Raw genomic sequence first — 25,477 nt, forward strand, 5'->3', positions numbered from 1 at the left:
TTAAAAGACAGGCTATAACTCTTAATAAAGAGGTTAATATAAACATGTAATTCCTTATTTCCTAAGTCATCTATAACATTTTCACATTATTTTTTAAAACTCATGAATTATGCCCACTAAAAAGATGATAAACTATTTGGTCAATCGATATGCATTAATCTCCTATCTATTATGTGTAAAACATAGAGGCATATGGAAAGAATCATTAAATTTATTAAGTTTTTAATAAAATAGAACAAAATGCAAATTAAATGGAATGTTTACAAATAAACCAGTACAAACTGATTTCAGTGGCACGTCAACTATCTAGAACTCAGATGTAGCAACATGACTTTGTATGCAAAAACCAAATAAATGAATAAATAAGCCATTAGGCAGCTAAAAATGTGTGTCATAAAATTTTTCACTGAAACTCATACTTATTACCAAGTCTCTCTACTGTCTACACCAAACAGCTTGATTCTTATAATATGGTTTTTAAGATATCCAATTGCTCCAGTTTCTACCTCAAAGCTGTATATAAAATACAACTACTTTATTAGGTTCATGGGTCCTATAGCTTAGTAATTTAGACATGAATGGCAGGATGGAGTTGGCTTGTCTGTGGATAATGCCCACAGCCTCAGCAAAGATGACTCAATTGGCTAGGGTATAAAACTGGACAGGAGTCCTTATACATGGCCTCCCAATGTGGCTTAGATTTCCTCACAGCTTGGATGTGGTAGCTGGAATTTGCATGATGGTCAAGGGCACCAGGTACAAGTGTGTCAGAAAAGAAGGTGAAAGCTGCATCACTGTTTATGACCCAGCTTTGTAGGGTCACATGATGTCACTTTTTACCCTATGCTTTAGTCAAAGCATCCACAAGCTGCCCAAGTCCACCAGATCTCTAGATGGGGAATGGTAAGGTAACACAGAATAAGAGCATGTGAGATGAGAAATTACTGTGACAATCACTGGATAATACAATGTAACATAGTCTGTGCTCCAGCCATAACAATTCACATTCCCATTATGTGGAATACACTACACCCTCCCCAAGATCTCCAAAGTCTCAATCCATTATGGCATCAGGACAGTCTCAGACCTCATCCTCTAAATCAGGTCCTAGTGTAGATTTGGCTCCCCAAAAGTGGTTTCTCAAGTAGAGTCCTCTTGATTTGAAGATCTATGAAATAAAGTGACACATTAGTCCACAGCCATCCAACACACAATCGTGGGACAAGCACACTTCATAGGCACTCTCATTCCAAAAACCAGGAGAACCAGGAAGCACAGAGTAATCACTTAGAAATCTCCATAGTCCGAATCTTCAGTTCACTAGCTACGTTTTCAACTTTCCATATTATGGCAGTAGCAATTTAGCTAAATTTCCTTTATTATATTTAACAAAGGTCTCCATTCTTCTCTTCTCCAGGTTCCAACATTTTCCTCAACTTCCTCAAGGCCCTCACTGATAGCCTCCTGCAGGCCTGTCAGGTTTCCTCTCTTCAAGGTCCTCCCAGTTTCTGCCCACTGCTCTTGGTCCAAAAATTATGTAAGCATCTCACTTCTAGTACCAAAATCTGCTCCAGTGATTATTTACAAATAACAACTTATTCCAAAACCTAGTGATAAAAATGATATTATGATGCTCACAGATTCTGAAGCAGAAATTCAGACAGGGTACAGCAGGTTGGCTTGTCTCTGTTCTACAATGTCTGGGCCTCATCTAGCGATACTCAAATAGTCATTGGCTGTTACTATCCAAAAAAGTACCTAACATGGCCTCTCCACGTGGCGTGGTTTCCACGCAGCATGGCAACATCAGGGTAATTAGTCTTACATGGCAACTCAGCATTAAGCACAAGTATTGCAGTGAACAAGTTAGAGATGTATAAACTTATATGACCCAGCTTTGGGAGTCACACAGTATCACTACTCTATTCTGTTTGAAGAAGAGAATGAGGACAGGAGACAGTGTTGCGGCCATTTGGGGAAATTAAATCTTCTACACCAGTTTATCGAGAAAAAATGGTGAAGAATACCAAAGTGCTTCTGTCAACAATAATGACAGGAGGAAGAACTAATGGCTGCAACATACATACATATTTGTCTCAGCTGAAATAGATCTGCCCTTAAATTTGATCTTAATAGAACCCAAGTGATCCATCAGCAATTTCACTGCCTACCAGAACAAAAATTAAAAATCTTAAGAGGAAGATAACATAACCCAAAGATACTACAATATATATCCACATTGTCTACCATGTAATAAAAAAAAAGGAAAGAAGCAAGAAAAAGTGATCGATAACCAAGAAAATGATTAGTTAAAGCAAACATTTATTCATGATAAAAACTCTCAATAAACTTAGAATAGAAAGGAACTTCCTTCAGTGTGATTAAGGGTTAAAACACCTACACAAACATCCTACTCAATGATGAGAAACAGAAGGTCTTTCCCTTAAAATAGACACCACTTTTTTTCAACATTGCATTGGAGATGCTAAGTACTGCCATCTGGCAAGAAAAAAAAGGCATATAAATTAAAAAGGGAGGACTAAAATTTTACTTATCTTGCATATGACAATCTTATAATGCAGAAAATCCAAAAGAACACACATACACAGGCGCACACACATACACACAATTAGAACTAATGAACAAGTACATCAAGGTCACAGGACATAAGATCAAAAATCAAAATCAAATGTTTCCTATAAATGGCCAATGAACAACTGGAAAAAGAAAAAAAAGTATCTTTCATAATAGAATCAACAGAAAAAATATTTAGAATATGAAAAGAGTTGTTCAAAACTCGTGCACTAAAAATAACATACACTGCTAAGGGAAACTAAAGATCAACAAGAGAGAAAAAGTCCCTGTTCATGGATCAAAAGTGTCAGTATGTTAGAGATAGCAACTCTCTGCAAATTAATACTGATTCAACCAATTGCTATAAAAATTCAAGTTGGCTTTTTTGGTAGATATTTACAAAATGATCTTTAAATTCTTATCAAAAGATAAGAATAAACATATGTGAATAAACAAAATAAACAAGAATAAACAAAAGAGCCAAAACAATTTTGGGGAAAAAAACAAATATGAAAGTTGCACTTTATGACTACAAAAACACTCCAAAGCTATAGTAATCAAAACAGTGAAGTACTGGTACGAGGCCAGTCACATAGATGAAAGGAATGGAATTAAGGGTCCACAAATAAATCGTTACATTTTTGGTCAATTGATTTTGACAAATGTTCCACGACAACTCAGTAGACAAAGAAAAGTCTCTTTTTAGTAAATGGTGCTGTAAAACTGAAATCTACCTGCTAAAAAATGAAGTTAGATCCCAAGTCACATCATATATAAAAATTAACTCAAAGTGCATCAAAGACCTAAATATAAGAGCTAAAATCATAAAACTTTCAGGGGAAAAAACCTGTGCAACATTTATGAACTTGAATTAGGTAATGATTTCTTATATTTGAAAAATATAAAGCAAATGCAACGAAAGAAAAAATATATATACTGAACTCCACCAAAATTAAAAACATTTGCACTTCAAAAGGACATCAAAAAAGTGAAAAGACAACCCACAGAGTGGGGGATAATATTTGTAAACCATATATAAGATAAGGGGTTTGTAGTCAGAATACATAAAAAACTACTGCTACTCAACAATAAAAAAGACAAAAACTAATTTAAACGGTGAAAAAATGTGAACGTTTTTATTCAAAGAAAATACACAAATGACTAATAAGCACATGAAAAAATGCTCCATGTCACTAATAGTCATTAGTCAAATGCAAATTAAAACTGGAGGATGGTATTTCACACCCACTAGAATGGCAAAAATAAAAATGGCAATAATAAGAAGTATTTACAAGGACACAGAAAATCAGGAACACTTACATACAGCCAGTAGGAATGTAAAAATAGTGTGGTCACTTTGGAAAACAGTTTGTTAATTCTTTAAATGTTAAACATGCATTTACCTATGACTCAGTAATTCCACTGTTGGGTATGATTCCAAGAGAAATGAATCCATAGATTCACATAAAGGTTTGTACACATATGTTTTTAGCAGCATTAATCATAATAACCAAACTTAGAAACAACCAAAATGTAATACAGTTGACCCTGTAACAACACAGGTTTGAACTGCACGAGTCCACTTATACAGGAGTGGACTCCTGTATATACGCAGATATTTTTCAATTGGCGCACCTAGTTCAATTGACTGCAGAAAAATATATGCAGATATTTTTCAATTGGTGCACCTAGTTCAATTGACTGCAGAAAAATATACACAGATATTTTTCAATTGGCGCACCTAGTTCAATTGACTGCAGTTCAACTGACCCACTGTAATTCAAACTCACATTGTTTAAGGGTCAACTGGCAGTTGAACAGAGCTGACTTAAGTTATATGCAGATTTTCAACTACATAGGCAGTTGGTACTCCTAACCCACACGTTGTTCACAGGTCAACTGTATATTCATTGAATAAAAAAGAATGAACTACTGATACATGTTATGACATGGATGAACCTCAAAAACATTTCGCTCAAAAAAGCCAGACACAACAAACCATATGTTGTACGATTCCATTTCCATAAAATGTCCATAAAAGATAAGCTATAGGGACAAAAATTAGTGTTTGCTTGAAGGCAGGGAGTAGAGGTGGGAAAGGACATGGGGATTAACAGTAAATGTGAAGCAGAAATTATATCGGGTGATAAAAGTGTAAAAGTTATTTATGGTGATGGTTACACACTTGTTAAAATTACCAAAATATTACTATACACTTGAAAAGGGTATATTACATGATATGAAAATATGCCATCACAAAGTTATTTTTTTAAATAATGGCAAAAAAAATTCACAGAAAAATAAAAGCTGAGAACATACATTGTTATTAGAACCAAACTAATAATAAAGGGATATTAAAAAACATAAGCATGAAACACTTCAACATTTATGGGACGCAGCTGAAGAATGCTTAAGAGTAAGTTTATAGCATTAAATACTTCTATTTAAAACCTAAATAGAAAAACCTAAGAAAAACCTAAAAAAAGTAAAGTCTCCACCTCAAGAACCTAGAAAAAAAGAAAATTATATCAAACACAGAGCGAAACAAGGAAAGAAATAATAAAATCAAAGCAGAAATAATAAAATCAAAGCAGAAATAATGAAATAGGAAATTGAAAAATAGGGAAAAAAATAAAACTCCTTTGAAAAGATCAATAACACAAATCATTAGTGTGACCAAGAAGAAATAAATTAGAGAGGATTCTCAGAAGATGGTGTAGTAGGAAGCACCAGGAATCCATCTCCTTATTTAAATATCAATTGCACTGATACCAAATCTGTCTGATATAACTGTTTTGGAACCCGAGAGTCTACTGAATGCTAGCAACTGCCAGAGAAAGACTTGGTGGTGAATTATTGATGAAACGTGGTTAAGTGCAGTCAATATCAGTTCTTAGCACAGTAATGGCCACCCATCTTCCACCTCCCTCCCTCCTGGTAGCCAGCCCTGTGCATTTCCTGGAGCAACTTGCATGCAGCTCTCAGGAGATAAGGTGGGCGATAAGTACTTACCTGTTTCCCTGAAAATAAGACCTAGCTGGACAATCAGCTCTAATGTATCTTTTAGAGCAAAAATTAATATAAGACAGGGTATTATATTATATTATATTACATAATACCCAGTCTTATATATAGTAAAATAAGACCAGGTCTTATATTAATTTTTGCTCCAAAAGATGCATTAGAGCTGATTATTCAACTATATCTTATTTTCAGGGAAATAAGGTATGTCCACCAAATATCAGGGATCTGTGCTTTGATCACTGATTGCAGTTTCAAATCATAGAGGTGCACACACAGAAGTGGGAAGCCATTGTTATTAGATTGGTGCAAAAGTAATTGTGGTTAAAATGTTAAAAAAAATTGCAAAACTTGCAATTACTTTTGCACCAACGTAATACGAGCTCCCCCCCCTCCAGCTGAAGTGTCCTCTAAATTTAAATGGCTAGAGCTTTTATTTTCTTTTATTCCCTTTTCACCTTTCTCTTTGTCTCCTTTTGGGGACCAAACATTTAAGGACTAGGGCATTCAGAAGCAACCACATATACAGGAGAATTTAAAAAGTCCCTGTACATGCCCACTATATATGCAGGCTCAGAAAAGGCATTACATTTATACCTCAGAGTGATCCCTTACACAGAGACAGCACAAACACTGGGCAAGAGTGAGAATCTGATTTTCAGTTGCCAAGTTAAAAGGTTCAAATGTCCAGTTTTCAATAAAAAAAAAATAGCAAAGTATGCAAAGAAGCAAGAAAACATGATACATTCAAAGAAAAATAAATAAATCAAACAGAAACCACCCCTGAGAAAGACCAGATGGTGGACCTAATAGACAAAGACTTTAAAACAAGTGTCTTAAAGATGCTAAAAGAATTAAAGGAAAATGTGGAGAAAATCAAGAAAATCATGTATGAACAAAATGGAAACAACAGATAAAAAATACGAAGTCACACCAATTAAAATTCTGGAGCCAAAAAGTGTAACAGCTGAAATGAAAATTTTACTAGCGGGATTTGAAAGCATATTTGAGCAAGCAGAAAAAAGAATTCGTGAAGCTGACTTCAGGACAATTGAAATTATCAAATCTAAGGAACAGAAAGAAAAAAGACTGAAAATAAGTGAACAGAGCTTAAGGAATCTGTGGGACATCATCAAGACCACAAGCATACATACTGTGGGAGTCTCAGAAGAGAAAAATTATTTGAAGCAATTGCCAAAACTTCAAATTTGAAGCAACACATGAATGCAAACATCCAAGAAGCTCAACACTCCACGTAGGATGAACCCAAAGAAACCCACAATGAGGCACACGGTAATCAAACTGTCAAAAGACAAAGGGAGAATCTTGAAAGTAGCAAGAGAGAAGCAAGTCATCATATACAAGATATAAGAAAATCAGCAGATTTTTTATCAGAAATCTTGGAAGCCAGAAAGTAGTGGTTTGATATATTCAAAGTGCTGCAAGGAAGAAAAAAAGAAAAAGAAAAACTGTTAACAAGAATCCTATACCTAGCTATACTGTCCTTGAAAAGTAAGGAAGAAATTGAAAAAACATTCCCAGATAAAAATTGAAGGAGTCTGTTACTAAACCTGTCCTGTAAAAAATGCTACAGAGAATGCTTCAAGCTGAGATGAGAGGACACTAGATAATAACTTGAAGCCATATGAAAAACTAAAGATCTCAAAAACAGTAAATACATGAAAAAATATAAAATCTAGTATTGTTCTAACTTTGGTTTGTAACTTTGCTTTTTGTATTCTACAGTGTTTACTGCATTTAATAAAACAATAATTAATCTAAAAGTTACTATGTTAACTTTGGTTTGTAAATCCACTTTTTTCCTGCATGATTTGAAGACTAGTACATAAAATCACAATTTATTATTCTATGTTACTGGACATACAGTGTATAGAGATGTTATTCTGTGACATCAATAAGTTAATAAGGGGAAAAAAGCATAAGGCATATATAAAACAATAGCAAATGACCGAATTTCCCCCTTACAAGTAATTAAGTGTAAATGGATTAAATTTTCTAATCAAAGGACAGAAATTGGAAGAATGGATTTAAAAACACGATGCAACAAGTGATGTCTACAAGAGACTCACTTTAGATCCAGATTAAGCCTTAAAAAGGAAGCAAATTATGACACATGTTACAACATGCATGAACTCTGAAGACATTATGCTATGTGAAATAAGCCAGTCACAAAAGGACAAATACGATATGAATCCACTCATGTGAGGTACCGATAGTCAAATTCATAAAAATACAAAGTTAAATGGTAGTTGTCAAGGGTTGTGGAGAGGGTGGAATAGGGAGTGTTTGTTTAATGGAGTTAAGAGTTTAAGCTTTGCAAGATGAAAAGAGCTCTAAAGATGGATGGTGATAACGGTTGCACAACAATGTGAATGTACTTACTACCACTGAACTATACACTTAAAAATGGTTAAGATGGGGAGTGACATCAGAAACATGGCAGCATGAGGGGTCCCCCTTGATCTCTTCCCTTGAAGTTACAAGCTGAACAGCTATAATTCAACAAAGGATTCCCTGTAAAACACATCTGAGATCCACTCATCGAAACATCTGAAGGTGAATGAATCACAGCGAAGGGGAGGAGGGAATAGAGAAGAGCAGAGATAAGAGCAGCAGACACAGCCTGGAGCTCATTGCAACTCGGGGCTCACTGTGGTTCCAAGAGAGAGGAGGACTCAGACTGCAGTGCTGAGCATTCTTGCATGATGGATCAGCATATAATATGGCTGAACCCAGAGATCAGGGTAGAGACTGAATAAAGATGTGTGACAGCTATGATCTAGTACTCCTCACTGCCAGACAGAAAACAAAGCCACGAAGCCTAGCTGCCTCCTCCCACCTTCCCAGAACCCAACTCCTTGCACCCTCGAGAGAGCCAGCAGCAGATCCCAGAAGAAACAGTAGTAGTGAGCGGGTTAAAGAGCAGAACATCTATCTACCTGAGAATTGGACAGACATTTCCTGAGCGGCAGGTGCACACTCATTCAAACAAAGCAGCTAAGTCCAGTGACAAGGGTGGAGATACAGGGGCGAGGCAGCATGGTCTGGTAGTCACCAGAACTTGGAGGAGACCAAAGTCAAAAACACCAGCAGCCTCTCCCAGCCCACCGTGCACCCACCTTTCATGGCTGATTCCAGTAGGGGCACCCAAGACTGCTGAGGCAGTGCAGTTCTGAATCTGGCTGCAGGAACAGCACTGGGATTTTAGGAGCACAGAACCCTATCGCCCACCACATTCTCCCATGGGGGTGATACCTGGTCACAGAGGAGACGACCACCTCCCCAAGGAATCTTCCACTGAGAGAAGCTGGAACAGCGTAAGCAAAATAAAACACTCCATAGTGACCTACTGGAAAACAAAGACCTCTTTGTATCAACCTGCTGCCCATAGATGCCTAGAAAGAGAAATAATCTATTAATTACCAAGAACAACCAAGGTAACAAGGCAGCTCAGAGAGAAAATGAAAATACCACCAAACTAAAACAGAAATTTAAATGCTGCAAATAAATTTGTGAAGTTTGTCATTTCTGATCATTTCCAAACATAAAATATTACACATCAAGACCTATAACTGAAGTTGAAAATACAGAAAACTAAACAGATCTGGGGCCATTCCCGATAAAATTGGTATATAAAAAATTCATTGCTACTACTTTATCTTACTTTGGTATTCAAATTCATTTCTCTTATTAACTAAGGAAATCATTAACTTTGCCATATTTTATGGTATCAAAGCAAAACACAAAAGCAACACAGTGATACAACAGTCATAGAAGTTGTGCAAAGTGAGTTGTTTTTCCAGTAGGAGCATTCCTCTAAATTGTAGAACATAATCTTCATATCTGGTGAGTTTGGGGGAATATGACAAAAAAGTATTCAAAGAAATATTACAAAGAGTAAATGTACATTCTCTGTTCAAAATAACCACAAACTAGAAATTAACTTGTAATATAAAAATTATACATAAGATGTCCTCGTCTTGAATAAAATTTACTTTCAAGATACCAAATTTAAACAAATACACATTCATAAATAACAGTATTTCTGGAAATTATTTCCTAACCTCAAAAACAATGACAACAATATCAACATATTCAGTACACATGTACATGGATGGATCTTGAAAATATCATGGTAAGTGAAATAAGTCAAGATAGAAAAAGCTGAGAAGCATATTACTTCACTCATATGTGGGATATAGAACAAAAAGTAACAAATGAACAAAACAAACAAAAACTCATAGACACAGACAACAGTATAGTGGTCAACAGAGGGAAAGGGGATGGGAGAAATTGGAAAAGGGTAAAGGGGGTCAAATATATGGCAATGGAAGGAGATTTGACTTTGGGTGGTAAACACACAATGCAATATACAGATGATGTTATTGTAGAATTGTACACTTGAAACCCATATAATTTTATTAACCAATGTCACCTCAATAAATTTAATATATACATGTACAAATAATAAAACTGATTGTCCCTAGCTACCTTATGAAATTTCTAAGTTTTCCCAAATACTCTTTAAATCACCAACTCTCTAGTTCTTCAAAATTATTTGTCTTACACTGACTTTTAAGTATACTTGTATAATTTTGGTTTTATCTTTGCACCAACACAATACTCATAATTTGCTCAATGTTTACTTGTAATATTAATTCCAATTCACAGGTAAATGCACTGACAAAATATCTAACCCCCTCCAACTAGAAAGCAGTGTTCTTGATTATCCACAGCTACCAACCAAAAAAATAAAACCAAATTAAAAATAGATATAACTACAAAAAATTGAAAGAAATAAAAATATAACGGTATGAGCTAAACAGAGGGAAGGATGGGGATTAAGTCTGACTTCTATATCCTTTTAATAAATGTCAGTCCTATAAATACCTATATTTTCCAGGAAATATGGTTATATAGCATTAATTCTCCATGTATTTTCCATGATTACAATTATAACTCTACGAAGTAGCAACCGAAACAAATACTTTTAGTTAGGAAAGACACCTGAAAAAAATCAGAAGGTAATGGTAAAACTATATCTAATGACTGAAACCACATGCAAAGTTTATCGAATAAAATGTTTTCTAGAGATAGTTAACTTTTTAACAAGTTGGGGGTTAGGTGTGCTGACCTTGCGCTGTAACTTTTGACTCCCCCGAAACTTAAACTACAGTCACTCATTATCTACTGGGGATTGGTTCAAGGACCACCACAAATACCACAATCCATGGATGCTCAAATCTCTCATATAAAATGGCGTACAACTAACTATGCATACATTATTGTAACTATACATGAACTTCATTTCTTTGGCATGCATTCTGCTTAATCCAAGCCCCCTTGGTTTAGACAGATAGAACTATAACTCACTTGAATTCTTTACCCAGATCCTCCTACCTGTACTTATACTCTACGTCCATCCTAATCATTAAGCCCTTAGGACATGGGGTTCTGGTCAACACCAAATTCACGAGAATAAAGTTTCAGGTCTATCAACCATGACTGGGGTATAATAACTAAACCTCAAACCATAGGTAAAGGTTTAATACAACAAAGCTAACACCTTGGCCCCAATTACATTTCAGCTCTGGACTCATGATAGCCGAAGAGTCCCACGGACCAGATCCTCTGGAAACCAGGGGCTGGAACAATGCTAGAACTGACATCAGGACCTGAAGCTATGATCAACTCTCCCCGCCTTAGCCCCCACCAATCATAGAGGCCCTAGCCCTAGCTCCCATGATGAGTGATTTTCCCTTATACTACAGTGTAGCCACTAGAAGCCATGGGGGAGCCAGGTTTCTGAGAGCACTGGCTCATCGGTGTTTCCTGACTTGGTGCCAATTCCTTAAATAAACCTTTACTTTCTTTGCTGCAAACTCCTGCTCATGTTTTGTTTGGCTTGGATGCACACAGGCAAGAGGACCCTCTGAGTCTGCGGCAGCAACACTGCATTCGTGGATTCCCAACCTCAGTACAAAAATACTGTTTTCAATTCGAGGTTGGTTGAATCCAAGGATGCGAAACCCAAGGATCCCGAGGGTTAACTATATTTGTTGGGGAAAAAATATCCATGTGTAAGCTGACCTGCACAGTTCCAACCTGTGTTGTTCAAGGGTCAACTATACGTTAGGGATGAGCCACATTTCCTAAGCAAGTTTTTTCAAATCAAATCAAATCATCATAATTCCTGGTCACATAAAATTTCTGTAGGTTTCCAATCATTATCTCCTGGGGAAATAATCTCAACAATCTAGGTTCCTTCAATGTGCTTTAATATTAAAAGTTGCCCTATGCTTACCACTTTTATTATGTATCTGGAACATCTAAAACAAAACAGTAATTTCTGGGTATCCTACGTATCATTTGTTGCCAAACAGATGCATAAACGATCTGAGCTTTCATCTCCCTCTCCTAAAAAACAAGCAAAAATTAATGAGTATGGTGTACTATAATTTTCAAAGCATTGTATGTTTCATTAAGAATTACTCGAGACTTTATTTTGAAAAGTCCTACTATAAACAGAATTTCTTTTTACTTAATTCCTAGAAGTCACAATACAAAAAGTACAGAAAAAATAAAACATGGCACAAGTATGGCACACTAAATATGGCACACTCAATATGCCATAAATATGCCATAAATATGGCACACTAAAACATATACTCGTACGTATAATTATACATATAGTACACTAAAAACATTTTTTCTTAAAAAATTAGAAATATGTGTCCAATTTGGAAAATACATATAACCTATTCTAGTCTTTATTTAAAACTGCATATATAATTTCCCTTATTCATAAATCCTATCTTCAAAATAGAAATTTAGGGAGACGTCATCAAAATGGTGGCATGAGGTGAATCTCTGTAACGCTCCCGTGGAATTTACAACTAATCGAACAACAATAACTCCACAAAATACTCCCTGCACAGCACACAGGCAAGACGAACAGGTCCACTACTGAATTCAGCTAAAGGGACGTGGCGCCCTATGACCCAGGCGTAATTTTAACAGAGGAGAAGCCCGTTTCCCAGGGAATTCCCCATTGTGTGAGAAGCTGGAATAGTGCAGAAAAAACATAGCACTACTGTGTGAGAGAGGAAAAAAAAGGCTGCAGTCAGAGAGAAAATAAAACATTCTACCAACAAGTACTGGAAAACAGAAGACCTCTTCCTATCAACCTGTTGCAGAAACCATTCCTAAAGATGTCTAGGAAAAGAAATAATAAATCAGTAATAACCATGAATAACCATACCATGAATAACCAAGGCAGTCTAGGAAGAGAAATAATAAACCAGTAATAATCATGAATAACCATGCCATGAATAACCAAGGCAACAAGACAGCTCAGAAAGAAAGTGAAAAGTCTCCAGAAAAGGAACTTAAAGATATGGAAATATGTGACTTAAATGCAGAGAATTAAAGATTGCAGTTCTGAAAAAACTCAACGAGATGCAAGAAAACACAGAAAGGCAATTTAATGAACTCAGAAATGTAATCAAAGAACAACATGAGCATTTTACAAAAAAGATTGAAATTTTAAAAAAGAACCAAATGGAATTTCTGGAGATTAAGAACTTAATAGAAGAAATTAAGAGTGAAATAACCAGCTTAGGTAGTAGTAGAGTTGACCAGATGGAGGAAAGAAGCAGTGACATCAAAGATAGAAACCTGGAAATTACACAGATGGAAGAAGAAAGAGACTTGAGATTTAAAAGAAATGAAAGAACTCTACAAGAACTTTCTGAATCCATCAGAAAGAGCAATATAAGAATAATGGGCATGCCAGAAGGAGAAGAAAGAGAGAAGGGAACAGAGAATATATTCAAACAAATTATTGATGAGAACTTCCCAAACGTGTGGACAGAACTGGATCCTCGATCCAAGAAGCAAATAGAACACCTACTTCTCAATCCCAACAGGCCTTCTCCAAGGCACACTGTATTGAAGCTGTCTAAAATCAACGACAAAAAAAGAATCCTCAAGGCAGCCAGGGAAAAGAAGACGGTAACCTGCAAAGGAAAGCCCATTAGATTATCATCAGACTTTTTAGCAGAAACTCTACAAGCCAGGAGGAAGTGGAATCAAATATTCAAACTATTGAAAGAGAGAAAATATGAGACAAGAATCCAGCAAAGATATCCTTTAGATATGAAGGAGGAATAAAGACCTTTCCAGATATACAGAAGCTGAGGGAATTTTCTAATACACGACCTGCACTACAAGAAATACTAAAGGAGGCTATTCGACCACCATAAACAGGGACAATTTGTGGCAACCAAAACATAAAAAGGGGGAGAGTAAGTCCTGAAACTGAATATGGGAATGGAGAAAGTAAGCGTGCTGAAGAAAATGGAATACTCTAAATATCAAACTTCATTTTACATATGCTTAAGGGTAACCATTCAAAAAAAAATCCAGAACTGAAATATATACAGTAATAAAATAAGAAACAGAGGAACACATCATAGAATACCACCACACAGAAATAACAGACAACAACAAAAAGGCAAAAAAACAATGGAGACACAGCCTTACCAGAAAACTAAAGATAGAATGACAGGAAATCCTCACATATAAATAACCACCCTAAATGTAAATGGACTGAAATCACCAATAAAAAGGCACGGAGTAGCAGACTGGATCAAAAAACTAAACCCAACCATATGCTATCTCCAAGAGACACATCTCAGCTACAAGGACAAGCATAGACTCAAAGTGAAAGGGAGGAAATTGACACTCCAAGCAAATAGTACCCAGAGAAAATCAGGTGTAGACATAATGACATCAGATGAAACAGACCTCAGGGTGAAAAAGATAACAAGAGACAAGATGGACATTTCATAATGGTAAAGGGGACTATACAACAAGAAGACATAACAGTCATCAATATTTATGCCCCCAATCAGGGAGCACCGAAATATACCAAGCAACTACTAACAGAACTAAAGGGAGAAATTGACCAAAACACAATTATACTAGGGGACTTAAATACATCATTGACAGCTATGGATAGATCATCCAAACAGAAAATAAATAATGAAATAGCAGCCCTAAATGACACATTAGATGAAATGGACAGCATTGACATACATAGAGCACTTCATCCTAAAACATCAGACTATACATTCTTTTCGAGTGTACATGAACATTCTCAAGGATAGACCATATATTGGGACATAAAATCACCCTCAGCAAATTTAAGAAGATTGAAATCATACCAAGCATATTCTCTGATAACAAAGCTTTGAAATTGGATATCAACTGCAAAAAGAAAGCAGGAAAAAACACAAATACATGGAGATTAAACAACATACTTTTAAAGAACAACTGGGTCAAAGAAGAAATTAGAGGAGAGACCAAAAGATACATAGAAACAAATGACAATGAAAATACATCCTACCAAAATTTTGGGGATGCAGCGAAAGCAGTTTTAAGAGGGAAATTTATATCATTACAGGCCTATCTCAAGAAACAAGAAAAATCCAAATAAATAACCTCATGTTACATCTTAAAGAACTAGAAAAAGAAAAACAAGTGAAACCCAAGGTCAGCAGAAGAAAGGAAATAACAAAAATCAGAGCAGAACTAAATGAAATAGAGAACAAAAAGACAATAGAAAAAATTAATGTGACAAAGAGCTGGTTCTTTGAAAAGATTAACAAAATCGACAAACCCTTGGCTAGACTCACTAAGATAAAAAGAGAGAAGACACTAATTAACAAAATCAGAAATTAAAATGGGGAAGTTACAACGTACACCACAGAAATACAAAGGATCATGCAAGAATACTATGAAGGACTATATGCCACCAAATTCAATAACCTACAAGAAATGGACAAGTTCTTAGAAACATATAGCCTTCCAAGGCTGAACCATGAAGAACTGGAAAATTGAAACAGACCAATCACCAGTAAGAAAATTGAATCAGTCATCCAAAATCTTCCCAAAAGCAAAAGTCCGGGACCAGATGGCTTCACTAGTGAATTCTACCAAACCTTTAAAAACGTTCTAATACCAATCCTGCTCAAACTGTTCCAAAAAAATTGAAGAAGAGACAGTACTCCCTAACTCATTTTATGAGGCCAACATTACGCTGATACCAAAACCTGGTAAGGACAACACAAAAAAAGAAAACTACAGACCAATATGTCTGATGAATACAGACACAAAAATCTTAAACAAACTTCTAGCAAATTGAATACAACAATGCATTAAAAAGATTATTCATCATGACCAAGTTGGTTTCATCCCCAGGGCACAAGGATGGTTCAACATCCGCAAATCCATCAATGTGATACATCACATAAACAAAATAAAGGACCAAAATCATATGATTATATCAATTGATACAGAAAAAACATTTGACAAGATACAACATCCATTTATGATTAAAACACTTAATAAAATACGTATAGAAGGAAAATACCTTAACATAATAAAGGCCATATATGACAAGCCCTCAGCTAATCTCATAATTAATGGTGAAAAACTGAAGCCCTTTGCTCTACGTTCAGGAACACGACAGGGCTGCCCCTATCACTTCTGCTTTTCAACATAGTGTTGGAAGTCCTTGCCAGAGCAATCAGGCAAGAGAAAGAAATAAAAGGCATCCAAATTGGGAATGAAAAAGTTCCCCCCCCAAAAAAAGAAGTTGTGGTATATATACACAATGGAATACTATTCGGCAGTAAGGAAAGATGATATAGGATCTTGAGAGTATAATTCTAAGCGAAATAAGTCAGACAGAAAAAGCAGAGAATCCTATGATTTCACTGATATGTGGTATATAAACCAAAAACAACAAAAGAACAAGACAAACAAAAGAGAAACAAAAACTCATAGACACAGACAATAGTTCAGTGGTTACCAGAGGGTAAGGGGGGTCGGGGTAGGGAGATGAGGGTAAGGGGTATCAAATATATGGTGATGGAAGGAGAACTGACTCTGGGTGGTGAACACACAATGGGATTTACAGATGATGTAACACAGAATTGTACACCTGAAATCTATGTAATTTTACTAACAATTGTCACCCCAATAAATTTAAAAAAGAAGCTCTCTCTGCTTATGTGGGTAAGTCTAAATTAATAATTCAGTTCTTTTTTTAATTTTTCAATTATAGTTTACATTCAATGTTATATTAGTTTCAGGTGTGCAGAATAGTTAGACATTTATATAACTTACGATGTGATTCCCCCCATAAGTCTAGTACCCCCAATACCATATATAGTTATTACAATATCACTGACTATATTCCCTATGTTGTACTTTGCATCCCTGTGATTATTTTGCAACTGCTAATTTGTACTTCTTAATCCCTTAACCTTTTTTACCAAGACCAGTTCCCCTTCCACCTGGCAACTATGAGTTTGTTCTGTATCTATGAGTTTCTGCTGTTTGTTCGGTCGTATTTTAGATTCCACATGTAAGTGAATTCATATAAAAAATGAAATCTTACCATTTGTGACAACATGGATGGACCTAGAGAGTATTAGGTTAAATGAAATAAGTCAGACAAAGACAAATGATTCAGTACTGATAAACCTATTTGCCAATGGACATACACCACATTCATCAATACTGTTTTGGGGTTTATTTTAAAAGTGATTATTTTGCTCAACAATGGTCTTGCTCCTTGTCTATCTCTAAAGTGGTTTAGAATTCAGTAGAAGAACCTGGATACTAATTATTACACTCCATTTAAACCTTAGTATTAACCACTTTAAAGAGCTGTCATAAGCTTTAAATGAGATAATACATATAAAACTTTTAGCACAGTACCTGAAACATAGAAAGCATTCTACTGTAACAGCTACTAAAATAACAGACTCAAAAAAAAGGTAAAAAGGCCAATTTTAAAGAGTTTATCAATTCACTATAAAACATGTAAATATGAATTCAAATGTAATACTCTAAAATGCATCAATAAAAACAAGAAACCTCCACTCATTGAAAGAACATAACCTGTTATTGTTTATAACAAGGAATAACATACACATTTCTAAATATGAATTCAAATGTAATACTCTAAAATGCATCAATAAAAACAAGAAACCTCCACTCATTGAAAGAACATAACCTGTTATTGTTTATAACAAGGAATAACATACACATTTCTAAAGTCAGAGCAAACATTCTTTAATTTAAGCAGGGAGCATTCTTTACAGCCTATAAAATCCTCAGTAACTATTCTGTACAGAAAATGAAATATACTGTGCATAAGCAAAATCAGACAATGTTATAGCACACAAAATATTAAAATTTTATATTGTAGAATAAGTTTGATGTCTAAAAGTTTTAAGAGGAAATATGCTAGTCCGTTGATTCTATAAATTTAACTGCATTAGCAATATGCTACCAGCACATTCAAAAAACCTAAATATATATTTCATCTGATAAGAAAAATAGAAAATAGAAAATTGATTCTTCAAAATGAGCCCAGGAAGCTCAGTAACAGTAGCAAGATTTATTAATTTGAGATCTATAGACCATAAGGACTTTTGGGAAACCCTTGAAATTATTTGTAAAATGTCATGCATATACTTGCACATATGGTTAAAATCCTTAACACTCTGACTACATTTGCGAAGGTTACCATTCAAAAAAGGTAGATAGCAAAGCATCATTTTATCATTCAAATGATGATCACTCTCAATTAATCCATTTATTCACATTTTCTAGTTAAGTTTTCTTGCCAAACAGTATTTTCAATTTGGATAATTTTAGTACAGTATAGCAAACTTTTAAAGAATCAAAAATAGAATCTACTTTTCAAAAATGGCTACTTACCTTTTAAGTGTTGTTCTGATATTTTTTCGTTAACAGGCGGTGCTTTGACTCAAGACTATTGTGCTATTTTCCCGTGTTCCTTCAGTTGGTAGCTTTTCAAAAATGTTTTCAACGCAATTGACATTATTCTTCACACTATTAGGTATTTCCCAAAATAAAGTTGCTGAACATTTATCAAATGTAATGGTACTTTGGAGATTATGTTTTCCACTATCAACCTTCTTCCTCAGCGTGAAATTTCTAGAATATCATCTCTTACTAATACGGCTTTTCTTTAAGAGGTTCTCATAGACATCTTTCCTCTTTAAAGTTTCCTGCTTTTTTAGCTTCTGTTTCTCAGTGCATGTACGTTTTACATTTTCTCTTTTGTAACAATTTTGATCTGACAATGGGCAAATAGGCTGACTGTAATTTACATTCCTTTTAGTAGATCTAGTAGTAGTAACTGAATCAAGATGATCTGAATCTTTAGAATACATTCCAAGAGCAGATGCAACTAACATTATCTGCCAAATTGTTTTTCTCATAAATGACATCTACTTTCAGCTTCAAACTATTTCCCTAAACTGAAAAACTAAGGCTGGTTTACTTAGGTCTTGATAAAAACCTTTGGCTGCTTCACTCCAATGTTTCCCTTTAGCAGGTAAGATACCATACAGGATACAAGGATAACTTAGCTTTGGCAAACTCTAAAGTCCCTCAGGAACAAGTTTAAGATTTTTTATAATGGAAGAAGGTATGTAAATGGAAAATCCATAGTCAATCAACACAATAAGTAAAGACTGATCAGAGACTTGAGAATTTCCACTCTATTCCACTGATCTCCCAATTCATATTTGAACAAACAACCAGAACCAGGAATTGTGCGCTCGTGAGGCACTTTTGTTTAAGTTTTCTGGTAGATCAGAAAGCAACGTAAAGAGAGATTTCACTGTGTCAAAGAAATTTTCTAACTGAACACTGAAGTCTGATGGCAGAAACAGCAGTGACACTACCACAGTATTGCCTACCATTCTGGAGTTGTGCCCAAGTAAATGATCTTACTGGACATGATGACATAGGAGTCTTAGATTCCATGTTGAAAACAATGTTTGAAGATCTAGGTCTGTTTTCTTCAACATGAACTATATTTAAATTTAAATATTCCAAAAGGAAAAGGCCATCAACCAAAATTCCTGCTTCCTAGGCAGAGTCTAAATATTTCCAAAAAAGGATGTTTATTTCCAAATGTGCACATTAACACACAATGGATTCAAATGGCATGTTACCAAAATTTTCAAACCAAATCCATTTACAAGGCACAGCTTGTCTTGGAATCCTTCTGAGTTCATCATTAAGCACCTTAGGATTACAGTAAAGGCACTACTTCATACGATCACAATACTGAAAAAAACAAAGCACTTTCTTATCCATATACTTTTGTCCTACTTTTGATCGATACCACTTCAAAGTTTTTTTTATATTTTGCCAAGCATTCTAAGCCTTTTTCAATATTTTCCATTGATAAAAAAAAGAGGTGTTGGCTTTACTTCTTTAGTAATTAATATTGTTAAATCTGGTAATTTTTTATTTTTTGATAACTTCACATAAAATGTCCCACTTTTTGAAACAAAGCATTTCAGCCTTTTCAAGTTGTCCAGGTTTTTACTGTTCAAAAGGAATATTAACCAGCTGTTGGTAGGATGATGGTCGAAGGATCACAGAACCTTCATATTCATTTGGTCTCCCTTTCTTCATTTCATTATCACCAGGGCTCACCTTCTGAAAGACAACCTGAGGCATTTGCAACACTGTTTTCTATAGTTTTGAACGTGCTGTCCATTTTAGTAGTTCATTGATGACACATTTTTCATCACAAATTATATTTACTTCCCATTTCTGTCCATGCTTTTTCAAAAATTCACAAGAAACTGTTTTGTTACTTACTCTTGAAGCAAAATAATCCACAGTTTTGCTGTCCCATATTTCATCAGGCACATTCCACTTTACTCCACTAAGAAAAGAATGGATTCCTAGCTTAGGAATAGTTAAGAATTCTCTCTTAAGTTGATACATTTTAGATGTGTTTACTACTGCAGTGTTACCATAGTCAATAAATTCCACTTCAAAAGAATTTCCTGGCAAAATTTTCTTTATAACTGCTCTGTAAATGGCATTGTCAGTAGAGTATTCTGCACCTACAAGATCTCCCACCATCAGTTTAACTGATTTTCTCTCATTCACTCTATATGCTCTTTTTTCATTTAGAGCATCTGCAAGTTGGATGATTACGTTTTCATTCTCGGCAAGCTGAATATGGAAACTTGCTGGATTATTGATATTAGAAACATATCCTTTAACTTTGGCATTCAAGTAAATTATGGGTTGAGGAAGATCTTTGATCTGTGGTCTCGTAAGATTATACAGGTTTTGTGGGGCTGCTTGATTGAATTCTCTGATAAAGGATTGTGACATAATCCTTACTGATTTCTCACCCACATCACTTTCATCAAGACTATGTAAAGATCCAGGGACAATTTTCACACCTTTAAATCTATCATTCAAAGATTGCTTCATTTTGTTTTTGGACACGGGTTCTATTTTATAACAAACCGAAGGCTTCAAAAGTCTGCCACATAGACTTTTGGGATTCACTGATTGATCTATTTTGCTTTCAGAATACGTTACTAGACTAGTTTTATTTATCATATTATGGTGATAGTTGCTTTCTGTTTTGCCTTTCAAAGAAACAGCAAGTCTCTTCTCATTTATTTTATGACTCTTTTCCACACAGTGTACTTGGTCACAGTGTTTTTTTCCATAAGCATGAAGCAACATTCGAATTTTCTGATTTATGTGTTGATATCCATCATACAATTCTATACCAAGCTGGCCATCTGACTCCCTGGACAATATTATTGCCCTTAATTGTTTTCCCAAATAATTATCTTCAAACCAGCTATTGATTTCTGCTGGAATATATACATCTCTAAGATCTGACAAAAAACACCTAATAGCTTGCATAGGTGTAAATAGCAACTCTGGAAACTGATCTGAAATAGCCCTCAACATACTTTCTTCTACTAATTGCGTATTTCCAAAGTCCACAAAATAGACCAGAAAGTCAGATAATGAATCTGTTGGCATTGCTAAAGCTCTATAAGAAAGACCATCCTCCACGTACTTAGACAGACACAATCTCATTTTACTAGAATGTTCTGGACAATTTTTGAGGTTACTAATTTCTGTGATTTTTGTTTCTATCATCTCTAGGTCTTTACTATTTCTACTAAGTTGGCAATAAAACTTTTGGGGACTATATATATGAGATATATATATTTCTTCCTCACTTCCAATTTTTACATTAAAGGAGGAATAAAAATAACTGTAAAGACTAGCTGAAGATGGAAATGGCTTTGAAAATGTACTATATTGTGCAGAACCGTGATTAATAAGAAATTCTTTTGCACTAGTAAATGGAGATCGTAAATTCACTAAATTACATAAATTGTTTGGTTCTATAAGAACTAAGGCATAAATGACACAAGTCAATAACCCTCTAGATGAAGAAATAAAATTCCCAAACTCTCTGCATGCTTCTCTTTTCCAACTTAATAATTTACAACTAATGGGTTCAACTAAATGGTTAAGACTACATCTGAAGGCCTGGCCTTCTAAAAAAAGAAAATGTGGGTTAATAGCACAAAGATCTTTAATAAAAACTCTTTCCTGGTAACCATAATCAACAAATACTACGTCAACTTCTTTTTTTGATGCTTGAGTCAAAATAGCAGCTCTATACCACTTCCCATCTTTGGAATACTTAGCAACACAAGCAATCTGCCCAATCTGATAAGGATCAGAATGAATACTGTAATAATTCTGAATTTGTTCCATTAGCAATTTTAGGTCTTCTAACTTACATTGAAGCTGGCATGAAAAGTCACTTGGACCATAATAGTAAGAACACTTAACTTCAAGAACTGTTCCTGGTTTAAACATATATTCTTTATAAGGCCATGGAGACTCACGTCCCACAGACAAGGTGAAAGGATGTTTTAAATTTGAGAAATTAACAGATGGAGACTTTAATAAAGACAAATTACTTTCTTTTGGCTTATTTGAATGATACTTTTTAGGTTTAGGTCCTGCAAGAATGGCAGATAAGACCTTCTTAACTTTGTTTTTAGATTTTAAATTTAATACTGAATATTCACTTGCAGATTTTGGATAACATTCTGGTTCCATTTCCCAATATTCCGCATATCCAGCTTTTACCATAAGAGAGACAACATCACTATTTTCTGAGGCTTCAATATTCTGAATATTTACAGTATATTTGTCATCTTTTTTTGCTATAACTTGAAGCAAAACTGCTTTGTTCAAGACAATTTTTTTAAAATAATCAATTGCTGCCTTCACCCATAAATCTTCAATAGGAAATATATGTGCAAGTGAACAGCACATGGCTAAGGCAGGCAACTCACAAAACTCTGGAAGCAAAATTTTTACATCAAAAAATGGTATAGAATCAGTATTTCCATAATCCAAAAAATAAACATTAATTGTATAATCATTAATTTCAGTGATCATAGCTCTGTAAAAACATCTGTCCTTGCTGTATCTTGCACAACAAAAGAATCCAGGTTCTGGATTTCTTAGAATCAATTCATCATTTTCACACAAATCATAAAGTCTGTTTATATTTTTCATTATATCTTGAAATTCCTTGTGATGTTCCTTGGTGCGTACCCAGAAATTGGATGGGTTTAATACATATGCTATTAAAACTATGTAGGCAGTCTCTATCTCCATTTCTACAGTTTTAATAGGAAAACCTACTTTTAAAGTATCTTTTTTATTTAGAGAGTCTATCAAGTGTTTAGTATTTCCAATAAAACTCTCAATTGCAAAACTCTTTGCATCAGAAGCACTAGTCTCTCTCAGCATAGTGGAGGTTTTTAAATCAGACACTGGACAAAGTACTTGTGTGCCTACAGTCTTCAACAGAGTCTTAGAATTAACTGTAGACTCTTGAGTTTGTAATGTTACATAATACAAATGCTCATCCTTATTGAACCTATCAATGTGTGCATATACTATTTGTCCTAACAAAGCTTGCTTAAATATACTCAGTTGAAGTTTTCTTGCATCTTCATCTGAACTATGTAAATATGTCAGAGAACATGGAAATGAAAATAGTGGTACTAAAATAAAATCCTGTTTAAGTTTCTTTACATGAATTGAGGGTACAGACTCACTACTGCCATAATCCATAAACCAAATTTTCACTTGGTTATTGGGCAAGAGCTTCTGAAGGATTCCTCTATGCCACTGTCCACTTCTCCTTTTGGCAACACAGAGTAGTCCAAAATTATCATATGTAGGACTACTTTCTTGACTGATAATATCATAATGCAAATTCATACACACTGTGAAGTTTTCCAACTCTGGAATCCATTTAATTAATTGACAATAAAATTTGCTTGGACTCAATGCAGAGGATACCTTTACACTTTCAATACTACCTATTGACAAAGATGGCTGCAAATTATCCAGAACATGTTGGATATCTTGTAAAGTATCATTATTACTTATTGATACTTCAGGTTTCTTATGGTGCAATAAATAGGGCATTTGTCGTGGGAATTCTTTTAACATTTCCACAAGAAGACAAAATGAATCTCCATCAATAAGTCTTCCTAACTGTAATTCAAGAACCTGGGATATAATTTTTGGCACTTCAAGAAGAATCATTTGAAAAGGCAAAATAGCTTGTACACAACCTTTCGTTTGTAGTCCTACTAATGACTTGAAATAATTCAATGCCTTAGGAGACCATTTTTCCCCAACTGGTAGTATGTTGGCAAAAACACCAATTACTACACGTGGTGGTAGTTCAAATAAGTTGCCACAGGCTGAAGCAACCTGCGTACTATCAACTCTTAGTTTTTCTCCACGATCTATGAGGAGTACTGTATAGAGTTCATTTTTCTTTTCCAAAACTCTTCCTCTCTGCCATTCTCCAGATACTCTTTCTTCTACCAAACAAAATTCATCAATGTCCACATTATTTTTTAATTTTGGAATATATTGTATTTCCCGTTGCAGTATGTGGTAGTCAAACTCACATTCAATATTATTTCTGCCTTGAAATTTCACCAGAATGTCCTTGGGAAGACATTCTATATGTGATATTGTCAAATCCACATCTGAAAATGTTGGTAATAGAGATGCAGAGTCCATTTTCTAAAAGGAAAGTAAGTACTAATTAGCTTCTGCACAGACAACTGTCAAAATTAAATGAAATTAGCCTTATATAAATTTGGTATGCAAACAAAAACCTTAAAAATAATTCTATGCCTGTATTTATCAAATTGAACATGGTAATAAAAGTTAAATACACTGGACAAGATGGAGAGATAAACAAAATGCATCTAACTGTTCATTGCCTTTCCACTTTCAAAAAATTCTATTGAAATAACCAAGAGAACATAATAAATAGGGAGAATATATGTATATATACATATGTGTATATATATATATATATATAGTCACTGTAAAACAAAGAACAATCTTTATTTTCAAGAAACTAACAAATTTGTACTAGACATTAGACAATGTGGTGTAACAGAAGGAAGCCAAAAAAAGCCCACTAGTGACCTCCTTCTCCTCCTGTGAGAAAACTACTTTCCCTCATTGTAGACTTTTTCCAACAACCCATAACTCAGAGAGGGGTGAGTGCTATAAACAAGGGCAAATGAAGAACCAGCAGGGGACACTGCTATCTCCACTCCCCACTCTGTGTCAATTAGCATTATTTGGACCCGATCAGCTTCATTACACAACTCCAAGATTCTTCCCTCATCAAGCGCAACAGACTGAGTCCTGGACAGCACTAAGGAAAGCCAGTCATTGAAAGACCCTGAGACAGGTTAGGTACATCTAGGCCTAAAAAGTATGGAGAGAGAAGAAAAGGACAATAGCACAGAGGCAAAGATCTCTACTGTATAGCTCTGTTTATTTTCTCTAGATTATTAGGAGTTTTAAACATACTGAAGAAACAGCAAAGAATTGTTTTTCA

At 34.8% G+C, this 25,477-nt stretch overlaps 1 protein-coding gene across 1 annotated transcript; it reads right to left on the bottom strand.

The window, feature by feature from the left end:
* Positions 1 to 1,081: 1,081 nt before the first annotated feature.
* TDRD15 (tudor domain containing 15) lies at positions 1,082 to 24,639 on the bottom strand (the record flags this gene model as incomplete). The annotated part of the gene is given in 21 exon segments (XM_081068857.1): positions 1,082 to 1,152; positions 1,155 to 1,168; positions 11,979 to 12,033; positions 18,415 to 18,464; positions 18,466 to 18,662; positions 18,666 to 18,917; positions 18,919 to 18,971; positions 18,974 to 19,103; positions 19,107 to 19,216; positions 19,219 to 19,297; positions 19,299 to 19,389; positions 19,391 to 19,596; positions 19,600 to 19,650; positions 19,654 to 19,767; positions 19,769 to 19,785; positions 19,788 to 19,875; positions 19,877 to 19,936; positions 19,938 to 20,025; positions 20,027 to 20,058; positions 20,062 to 20,211; positions 20,215 to 24,639. Coding segments are annotated over 21 exon segments (6,333 nt in total).
* Positions 24,640 to 25,477: the final 838 nt, after the last annotated feature.

This window comes from Rhinolophus hipposideros, assembly GCF_964194185.1.
Source record: "Rhinolophus hipposideros genome assembly, chromosome: 12".
Taxonomy (NCBI): domain Eukaryota; kingdom Metazoa; phylum Chordata; class Mammalia; order Chiroptera; family Rhinolophidae; genus Rhinolophus; species Rhinolophus hipposideros.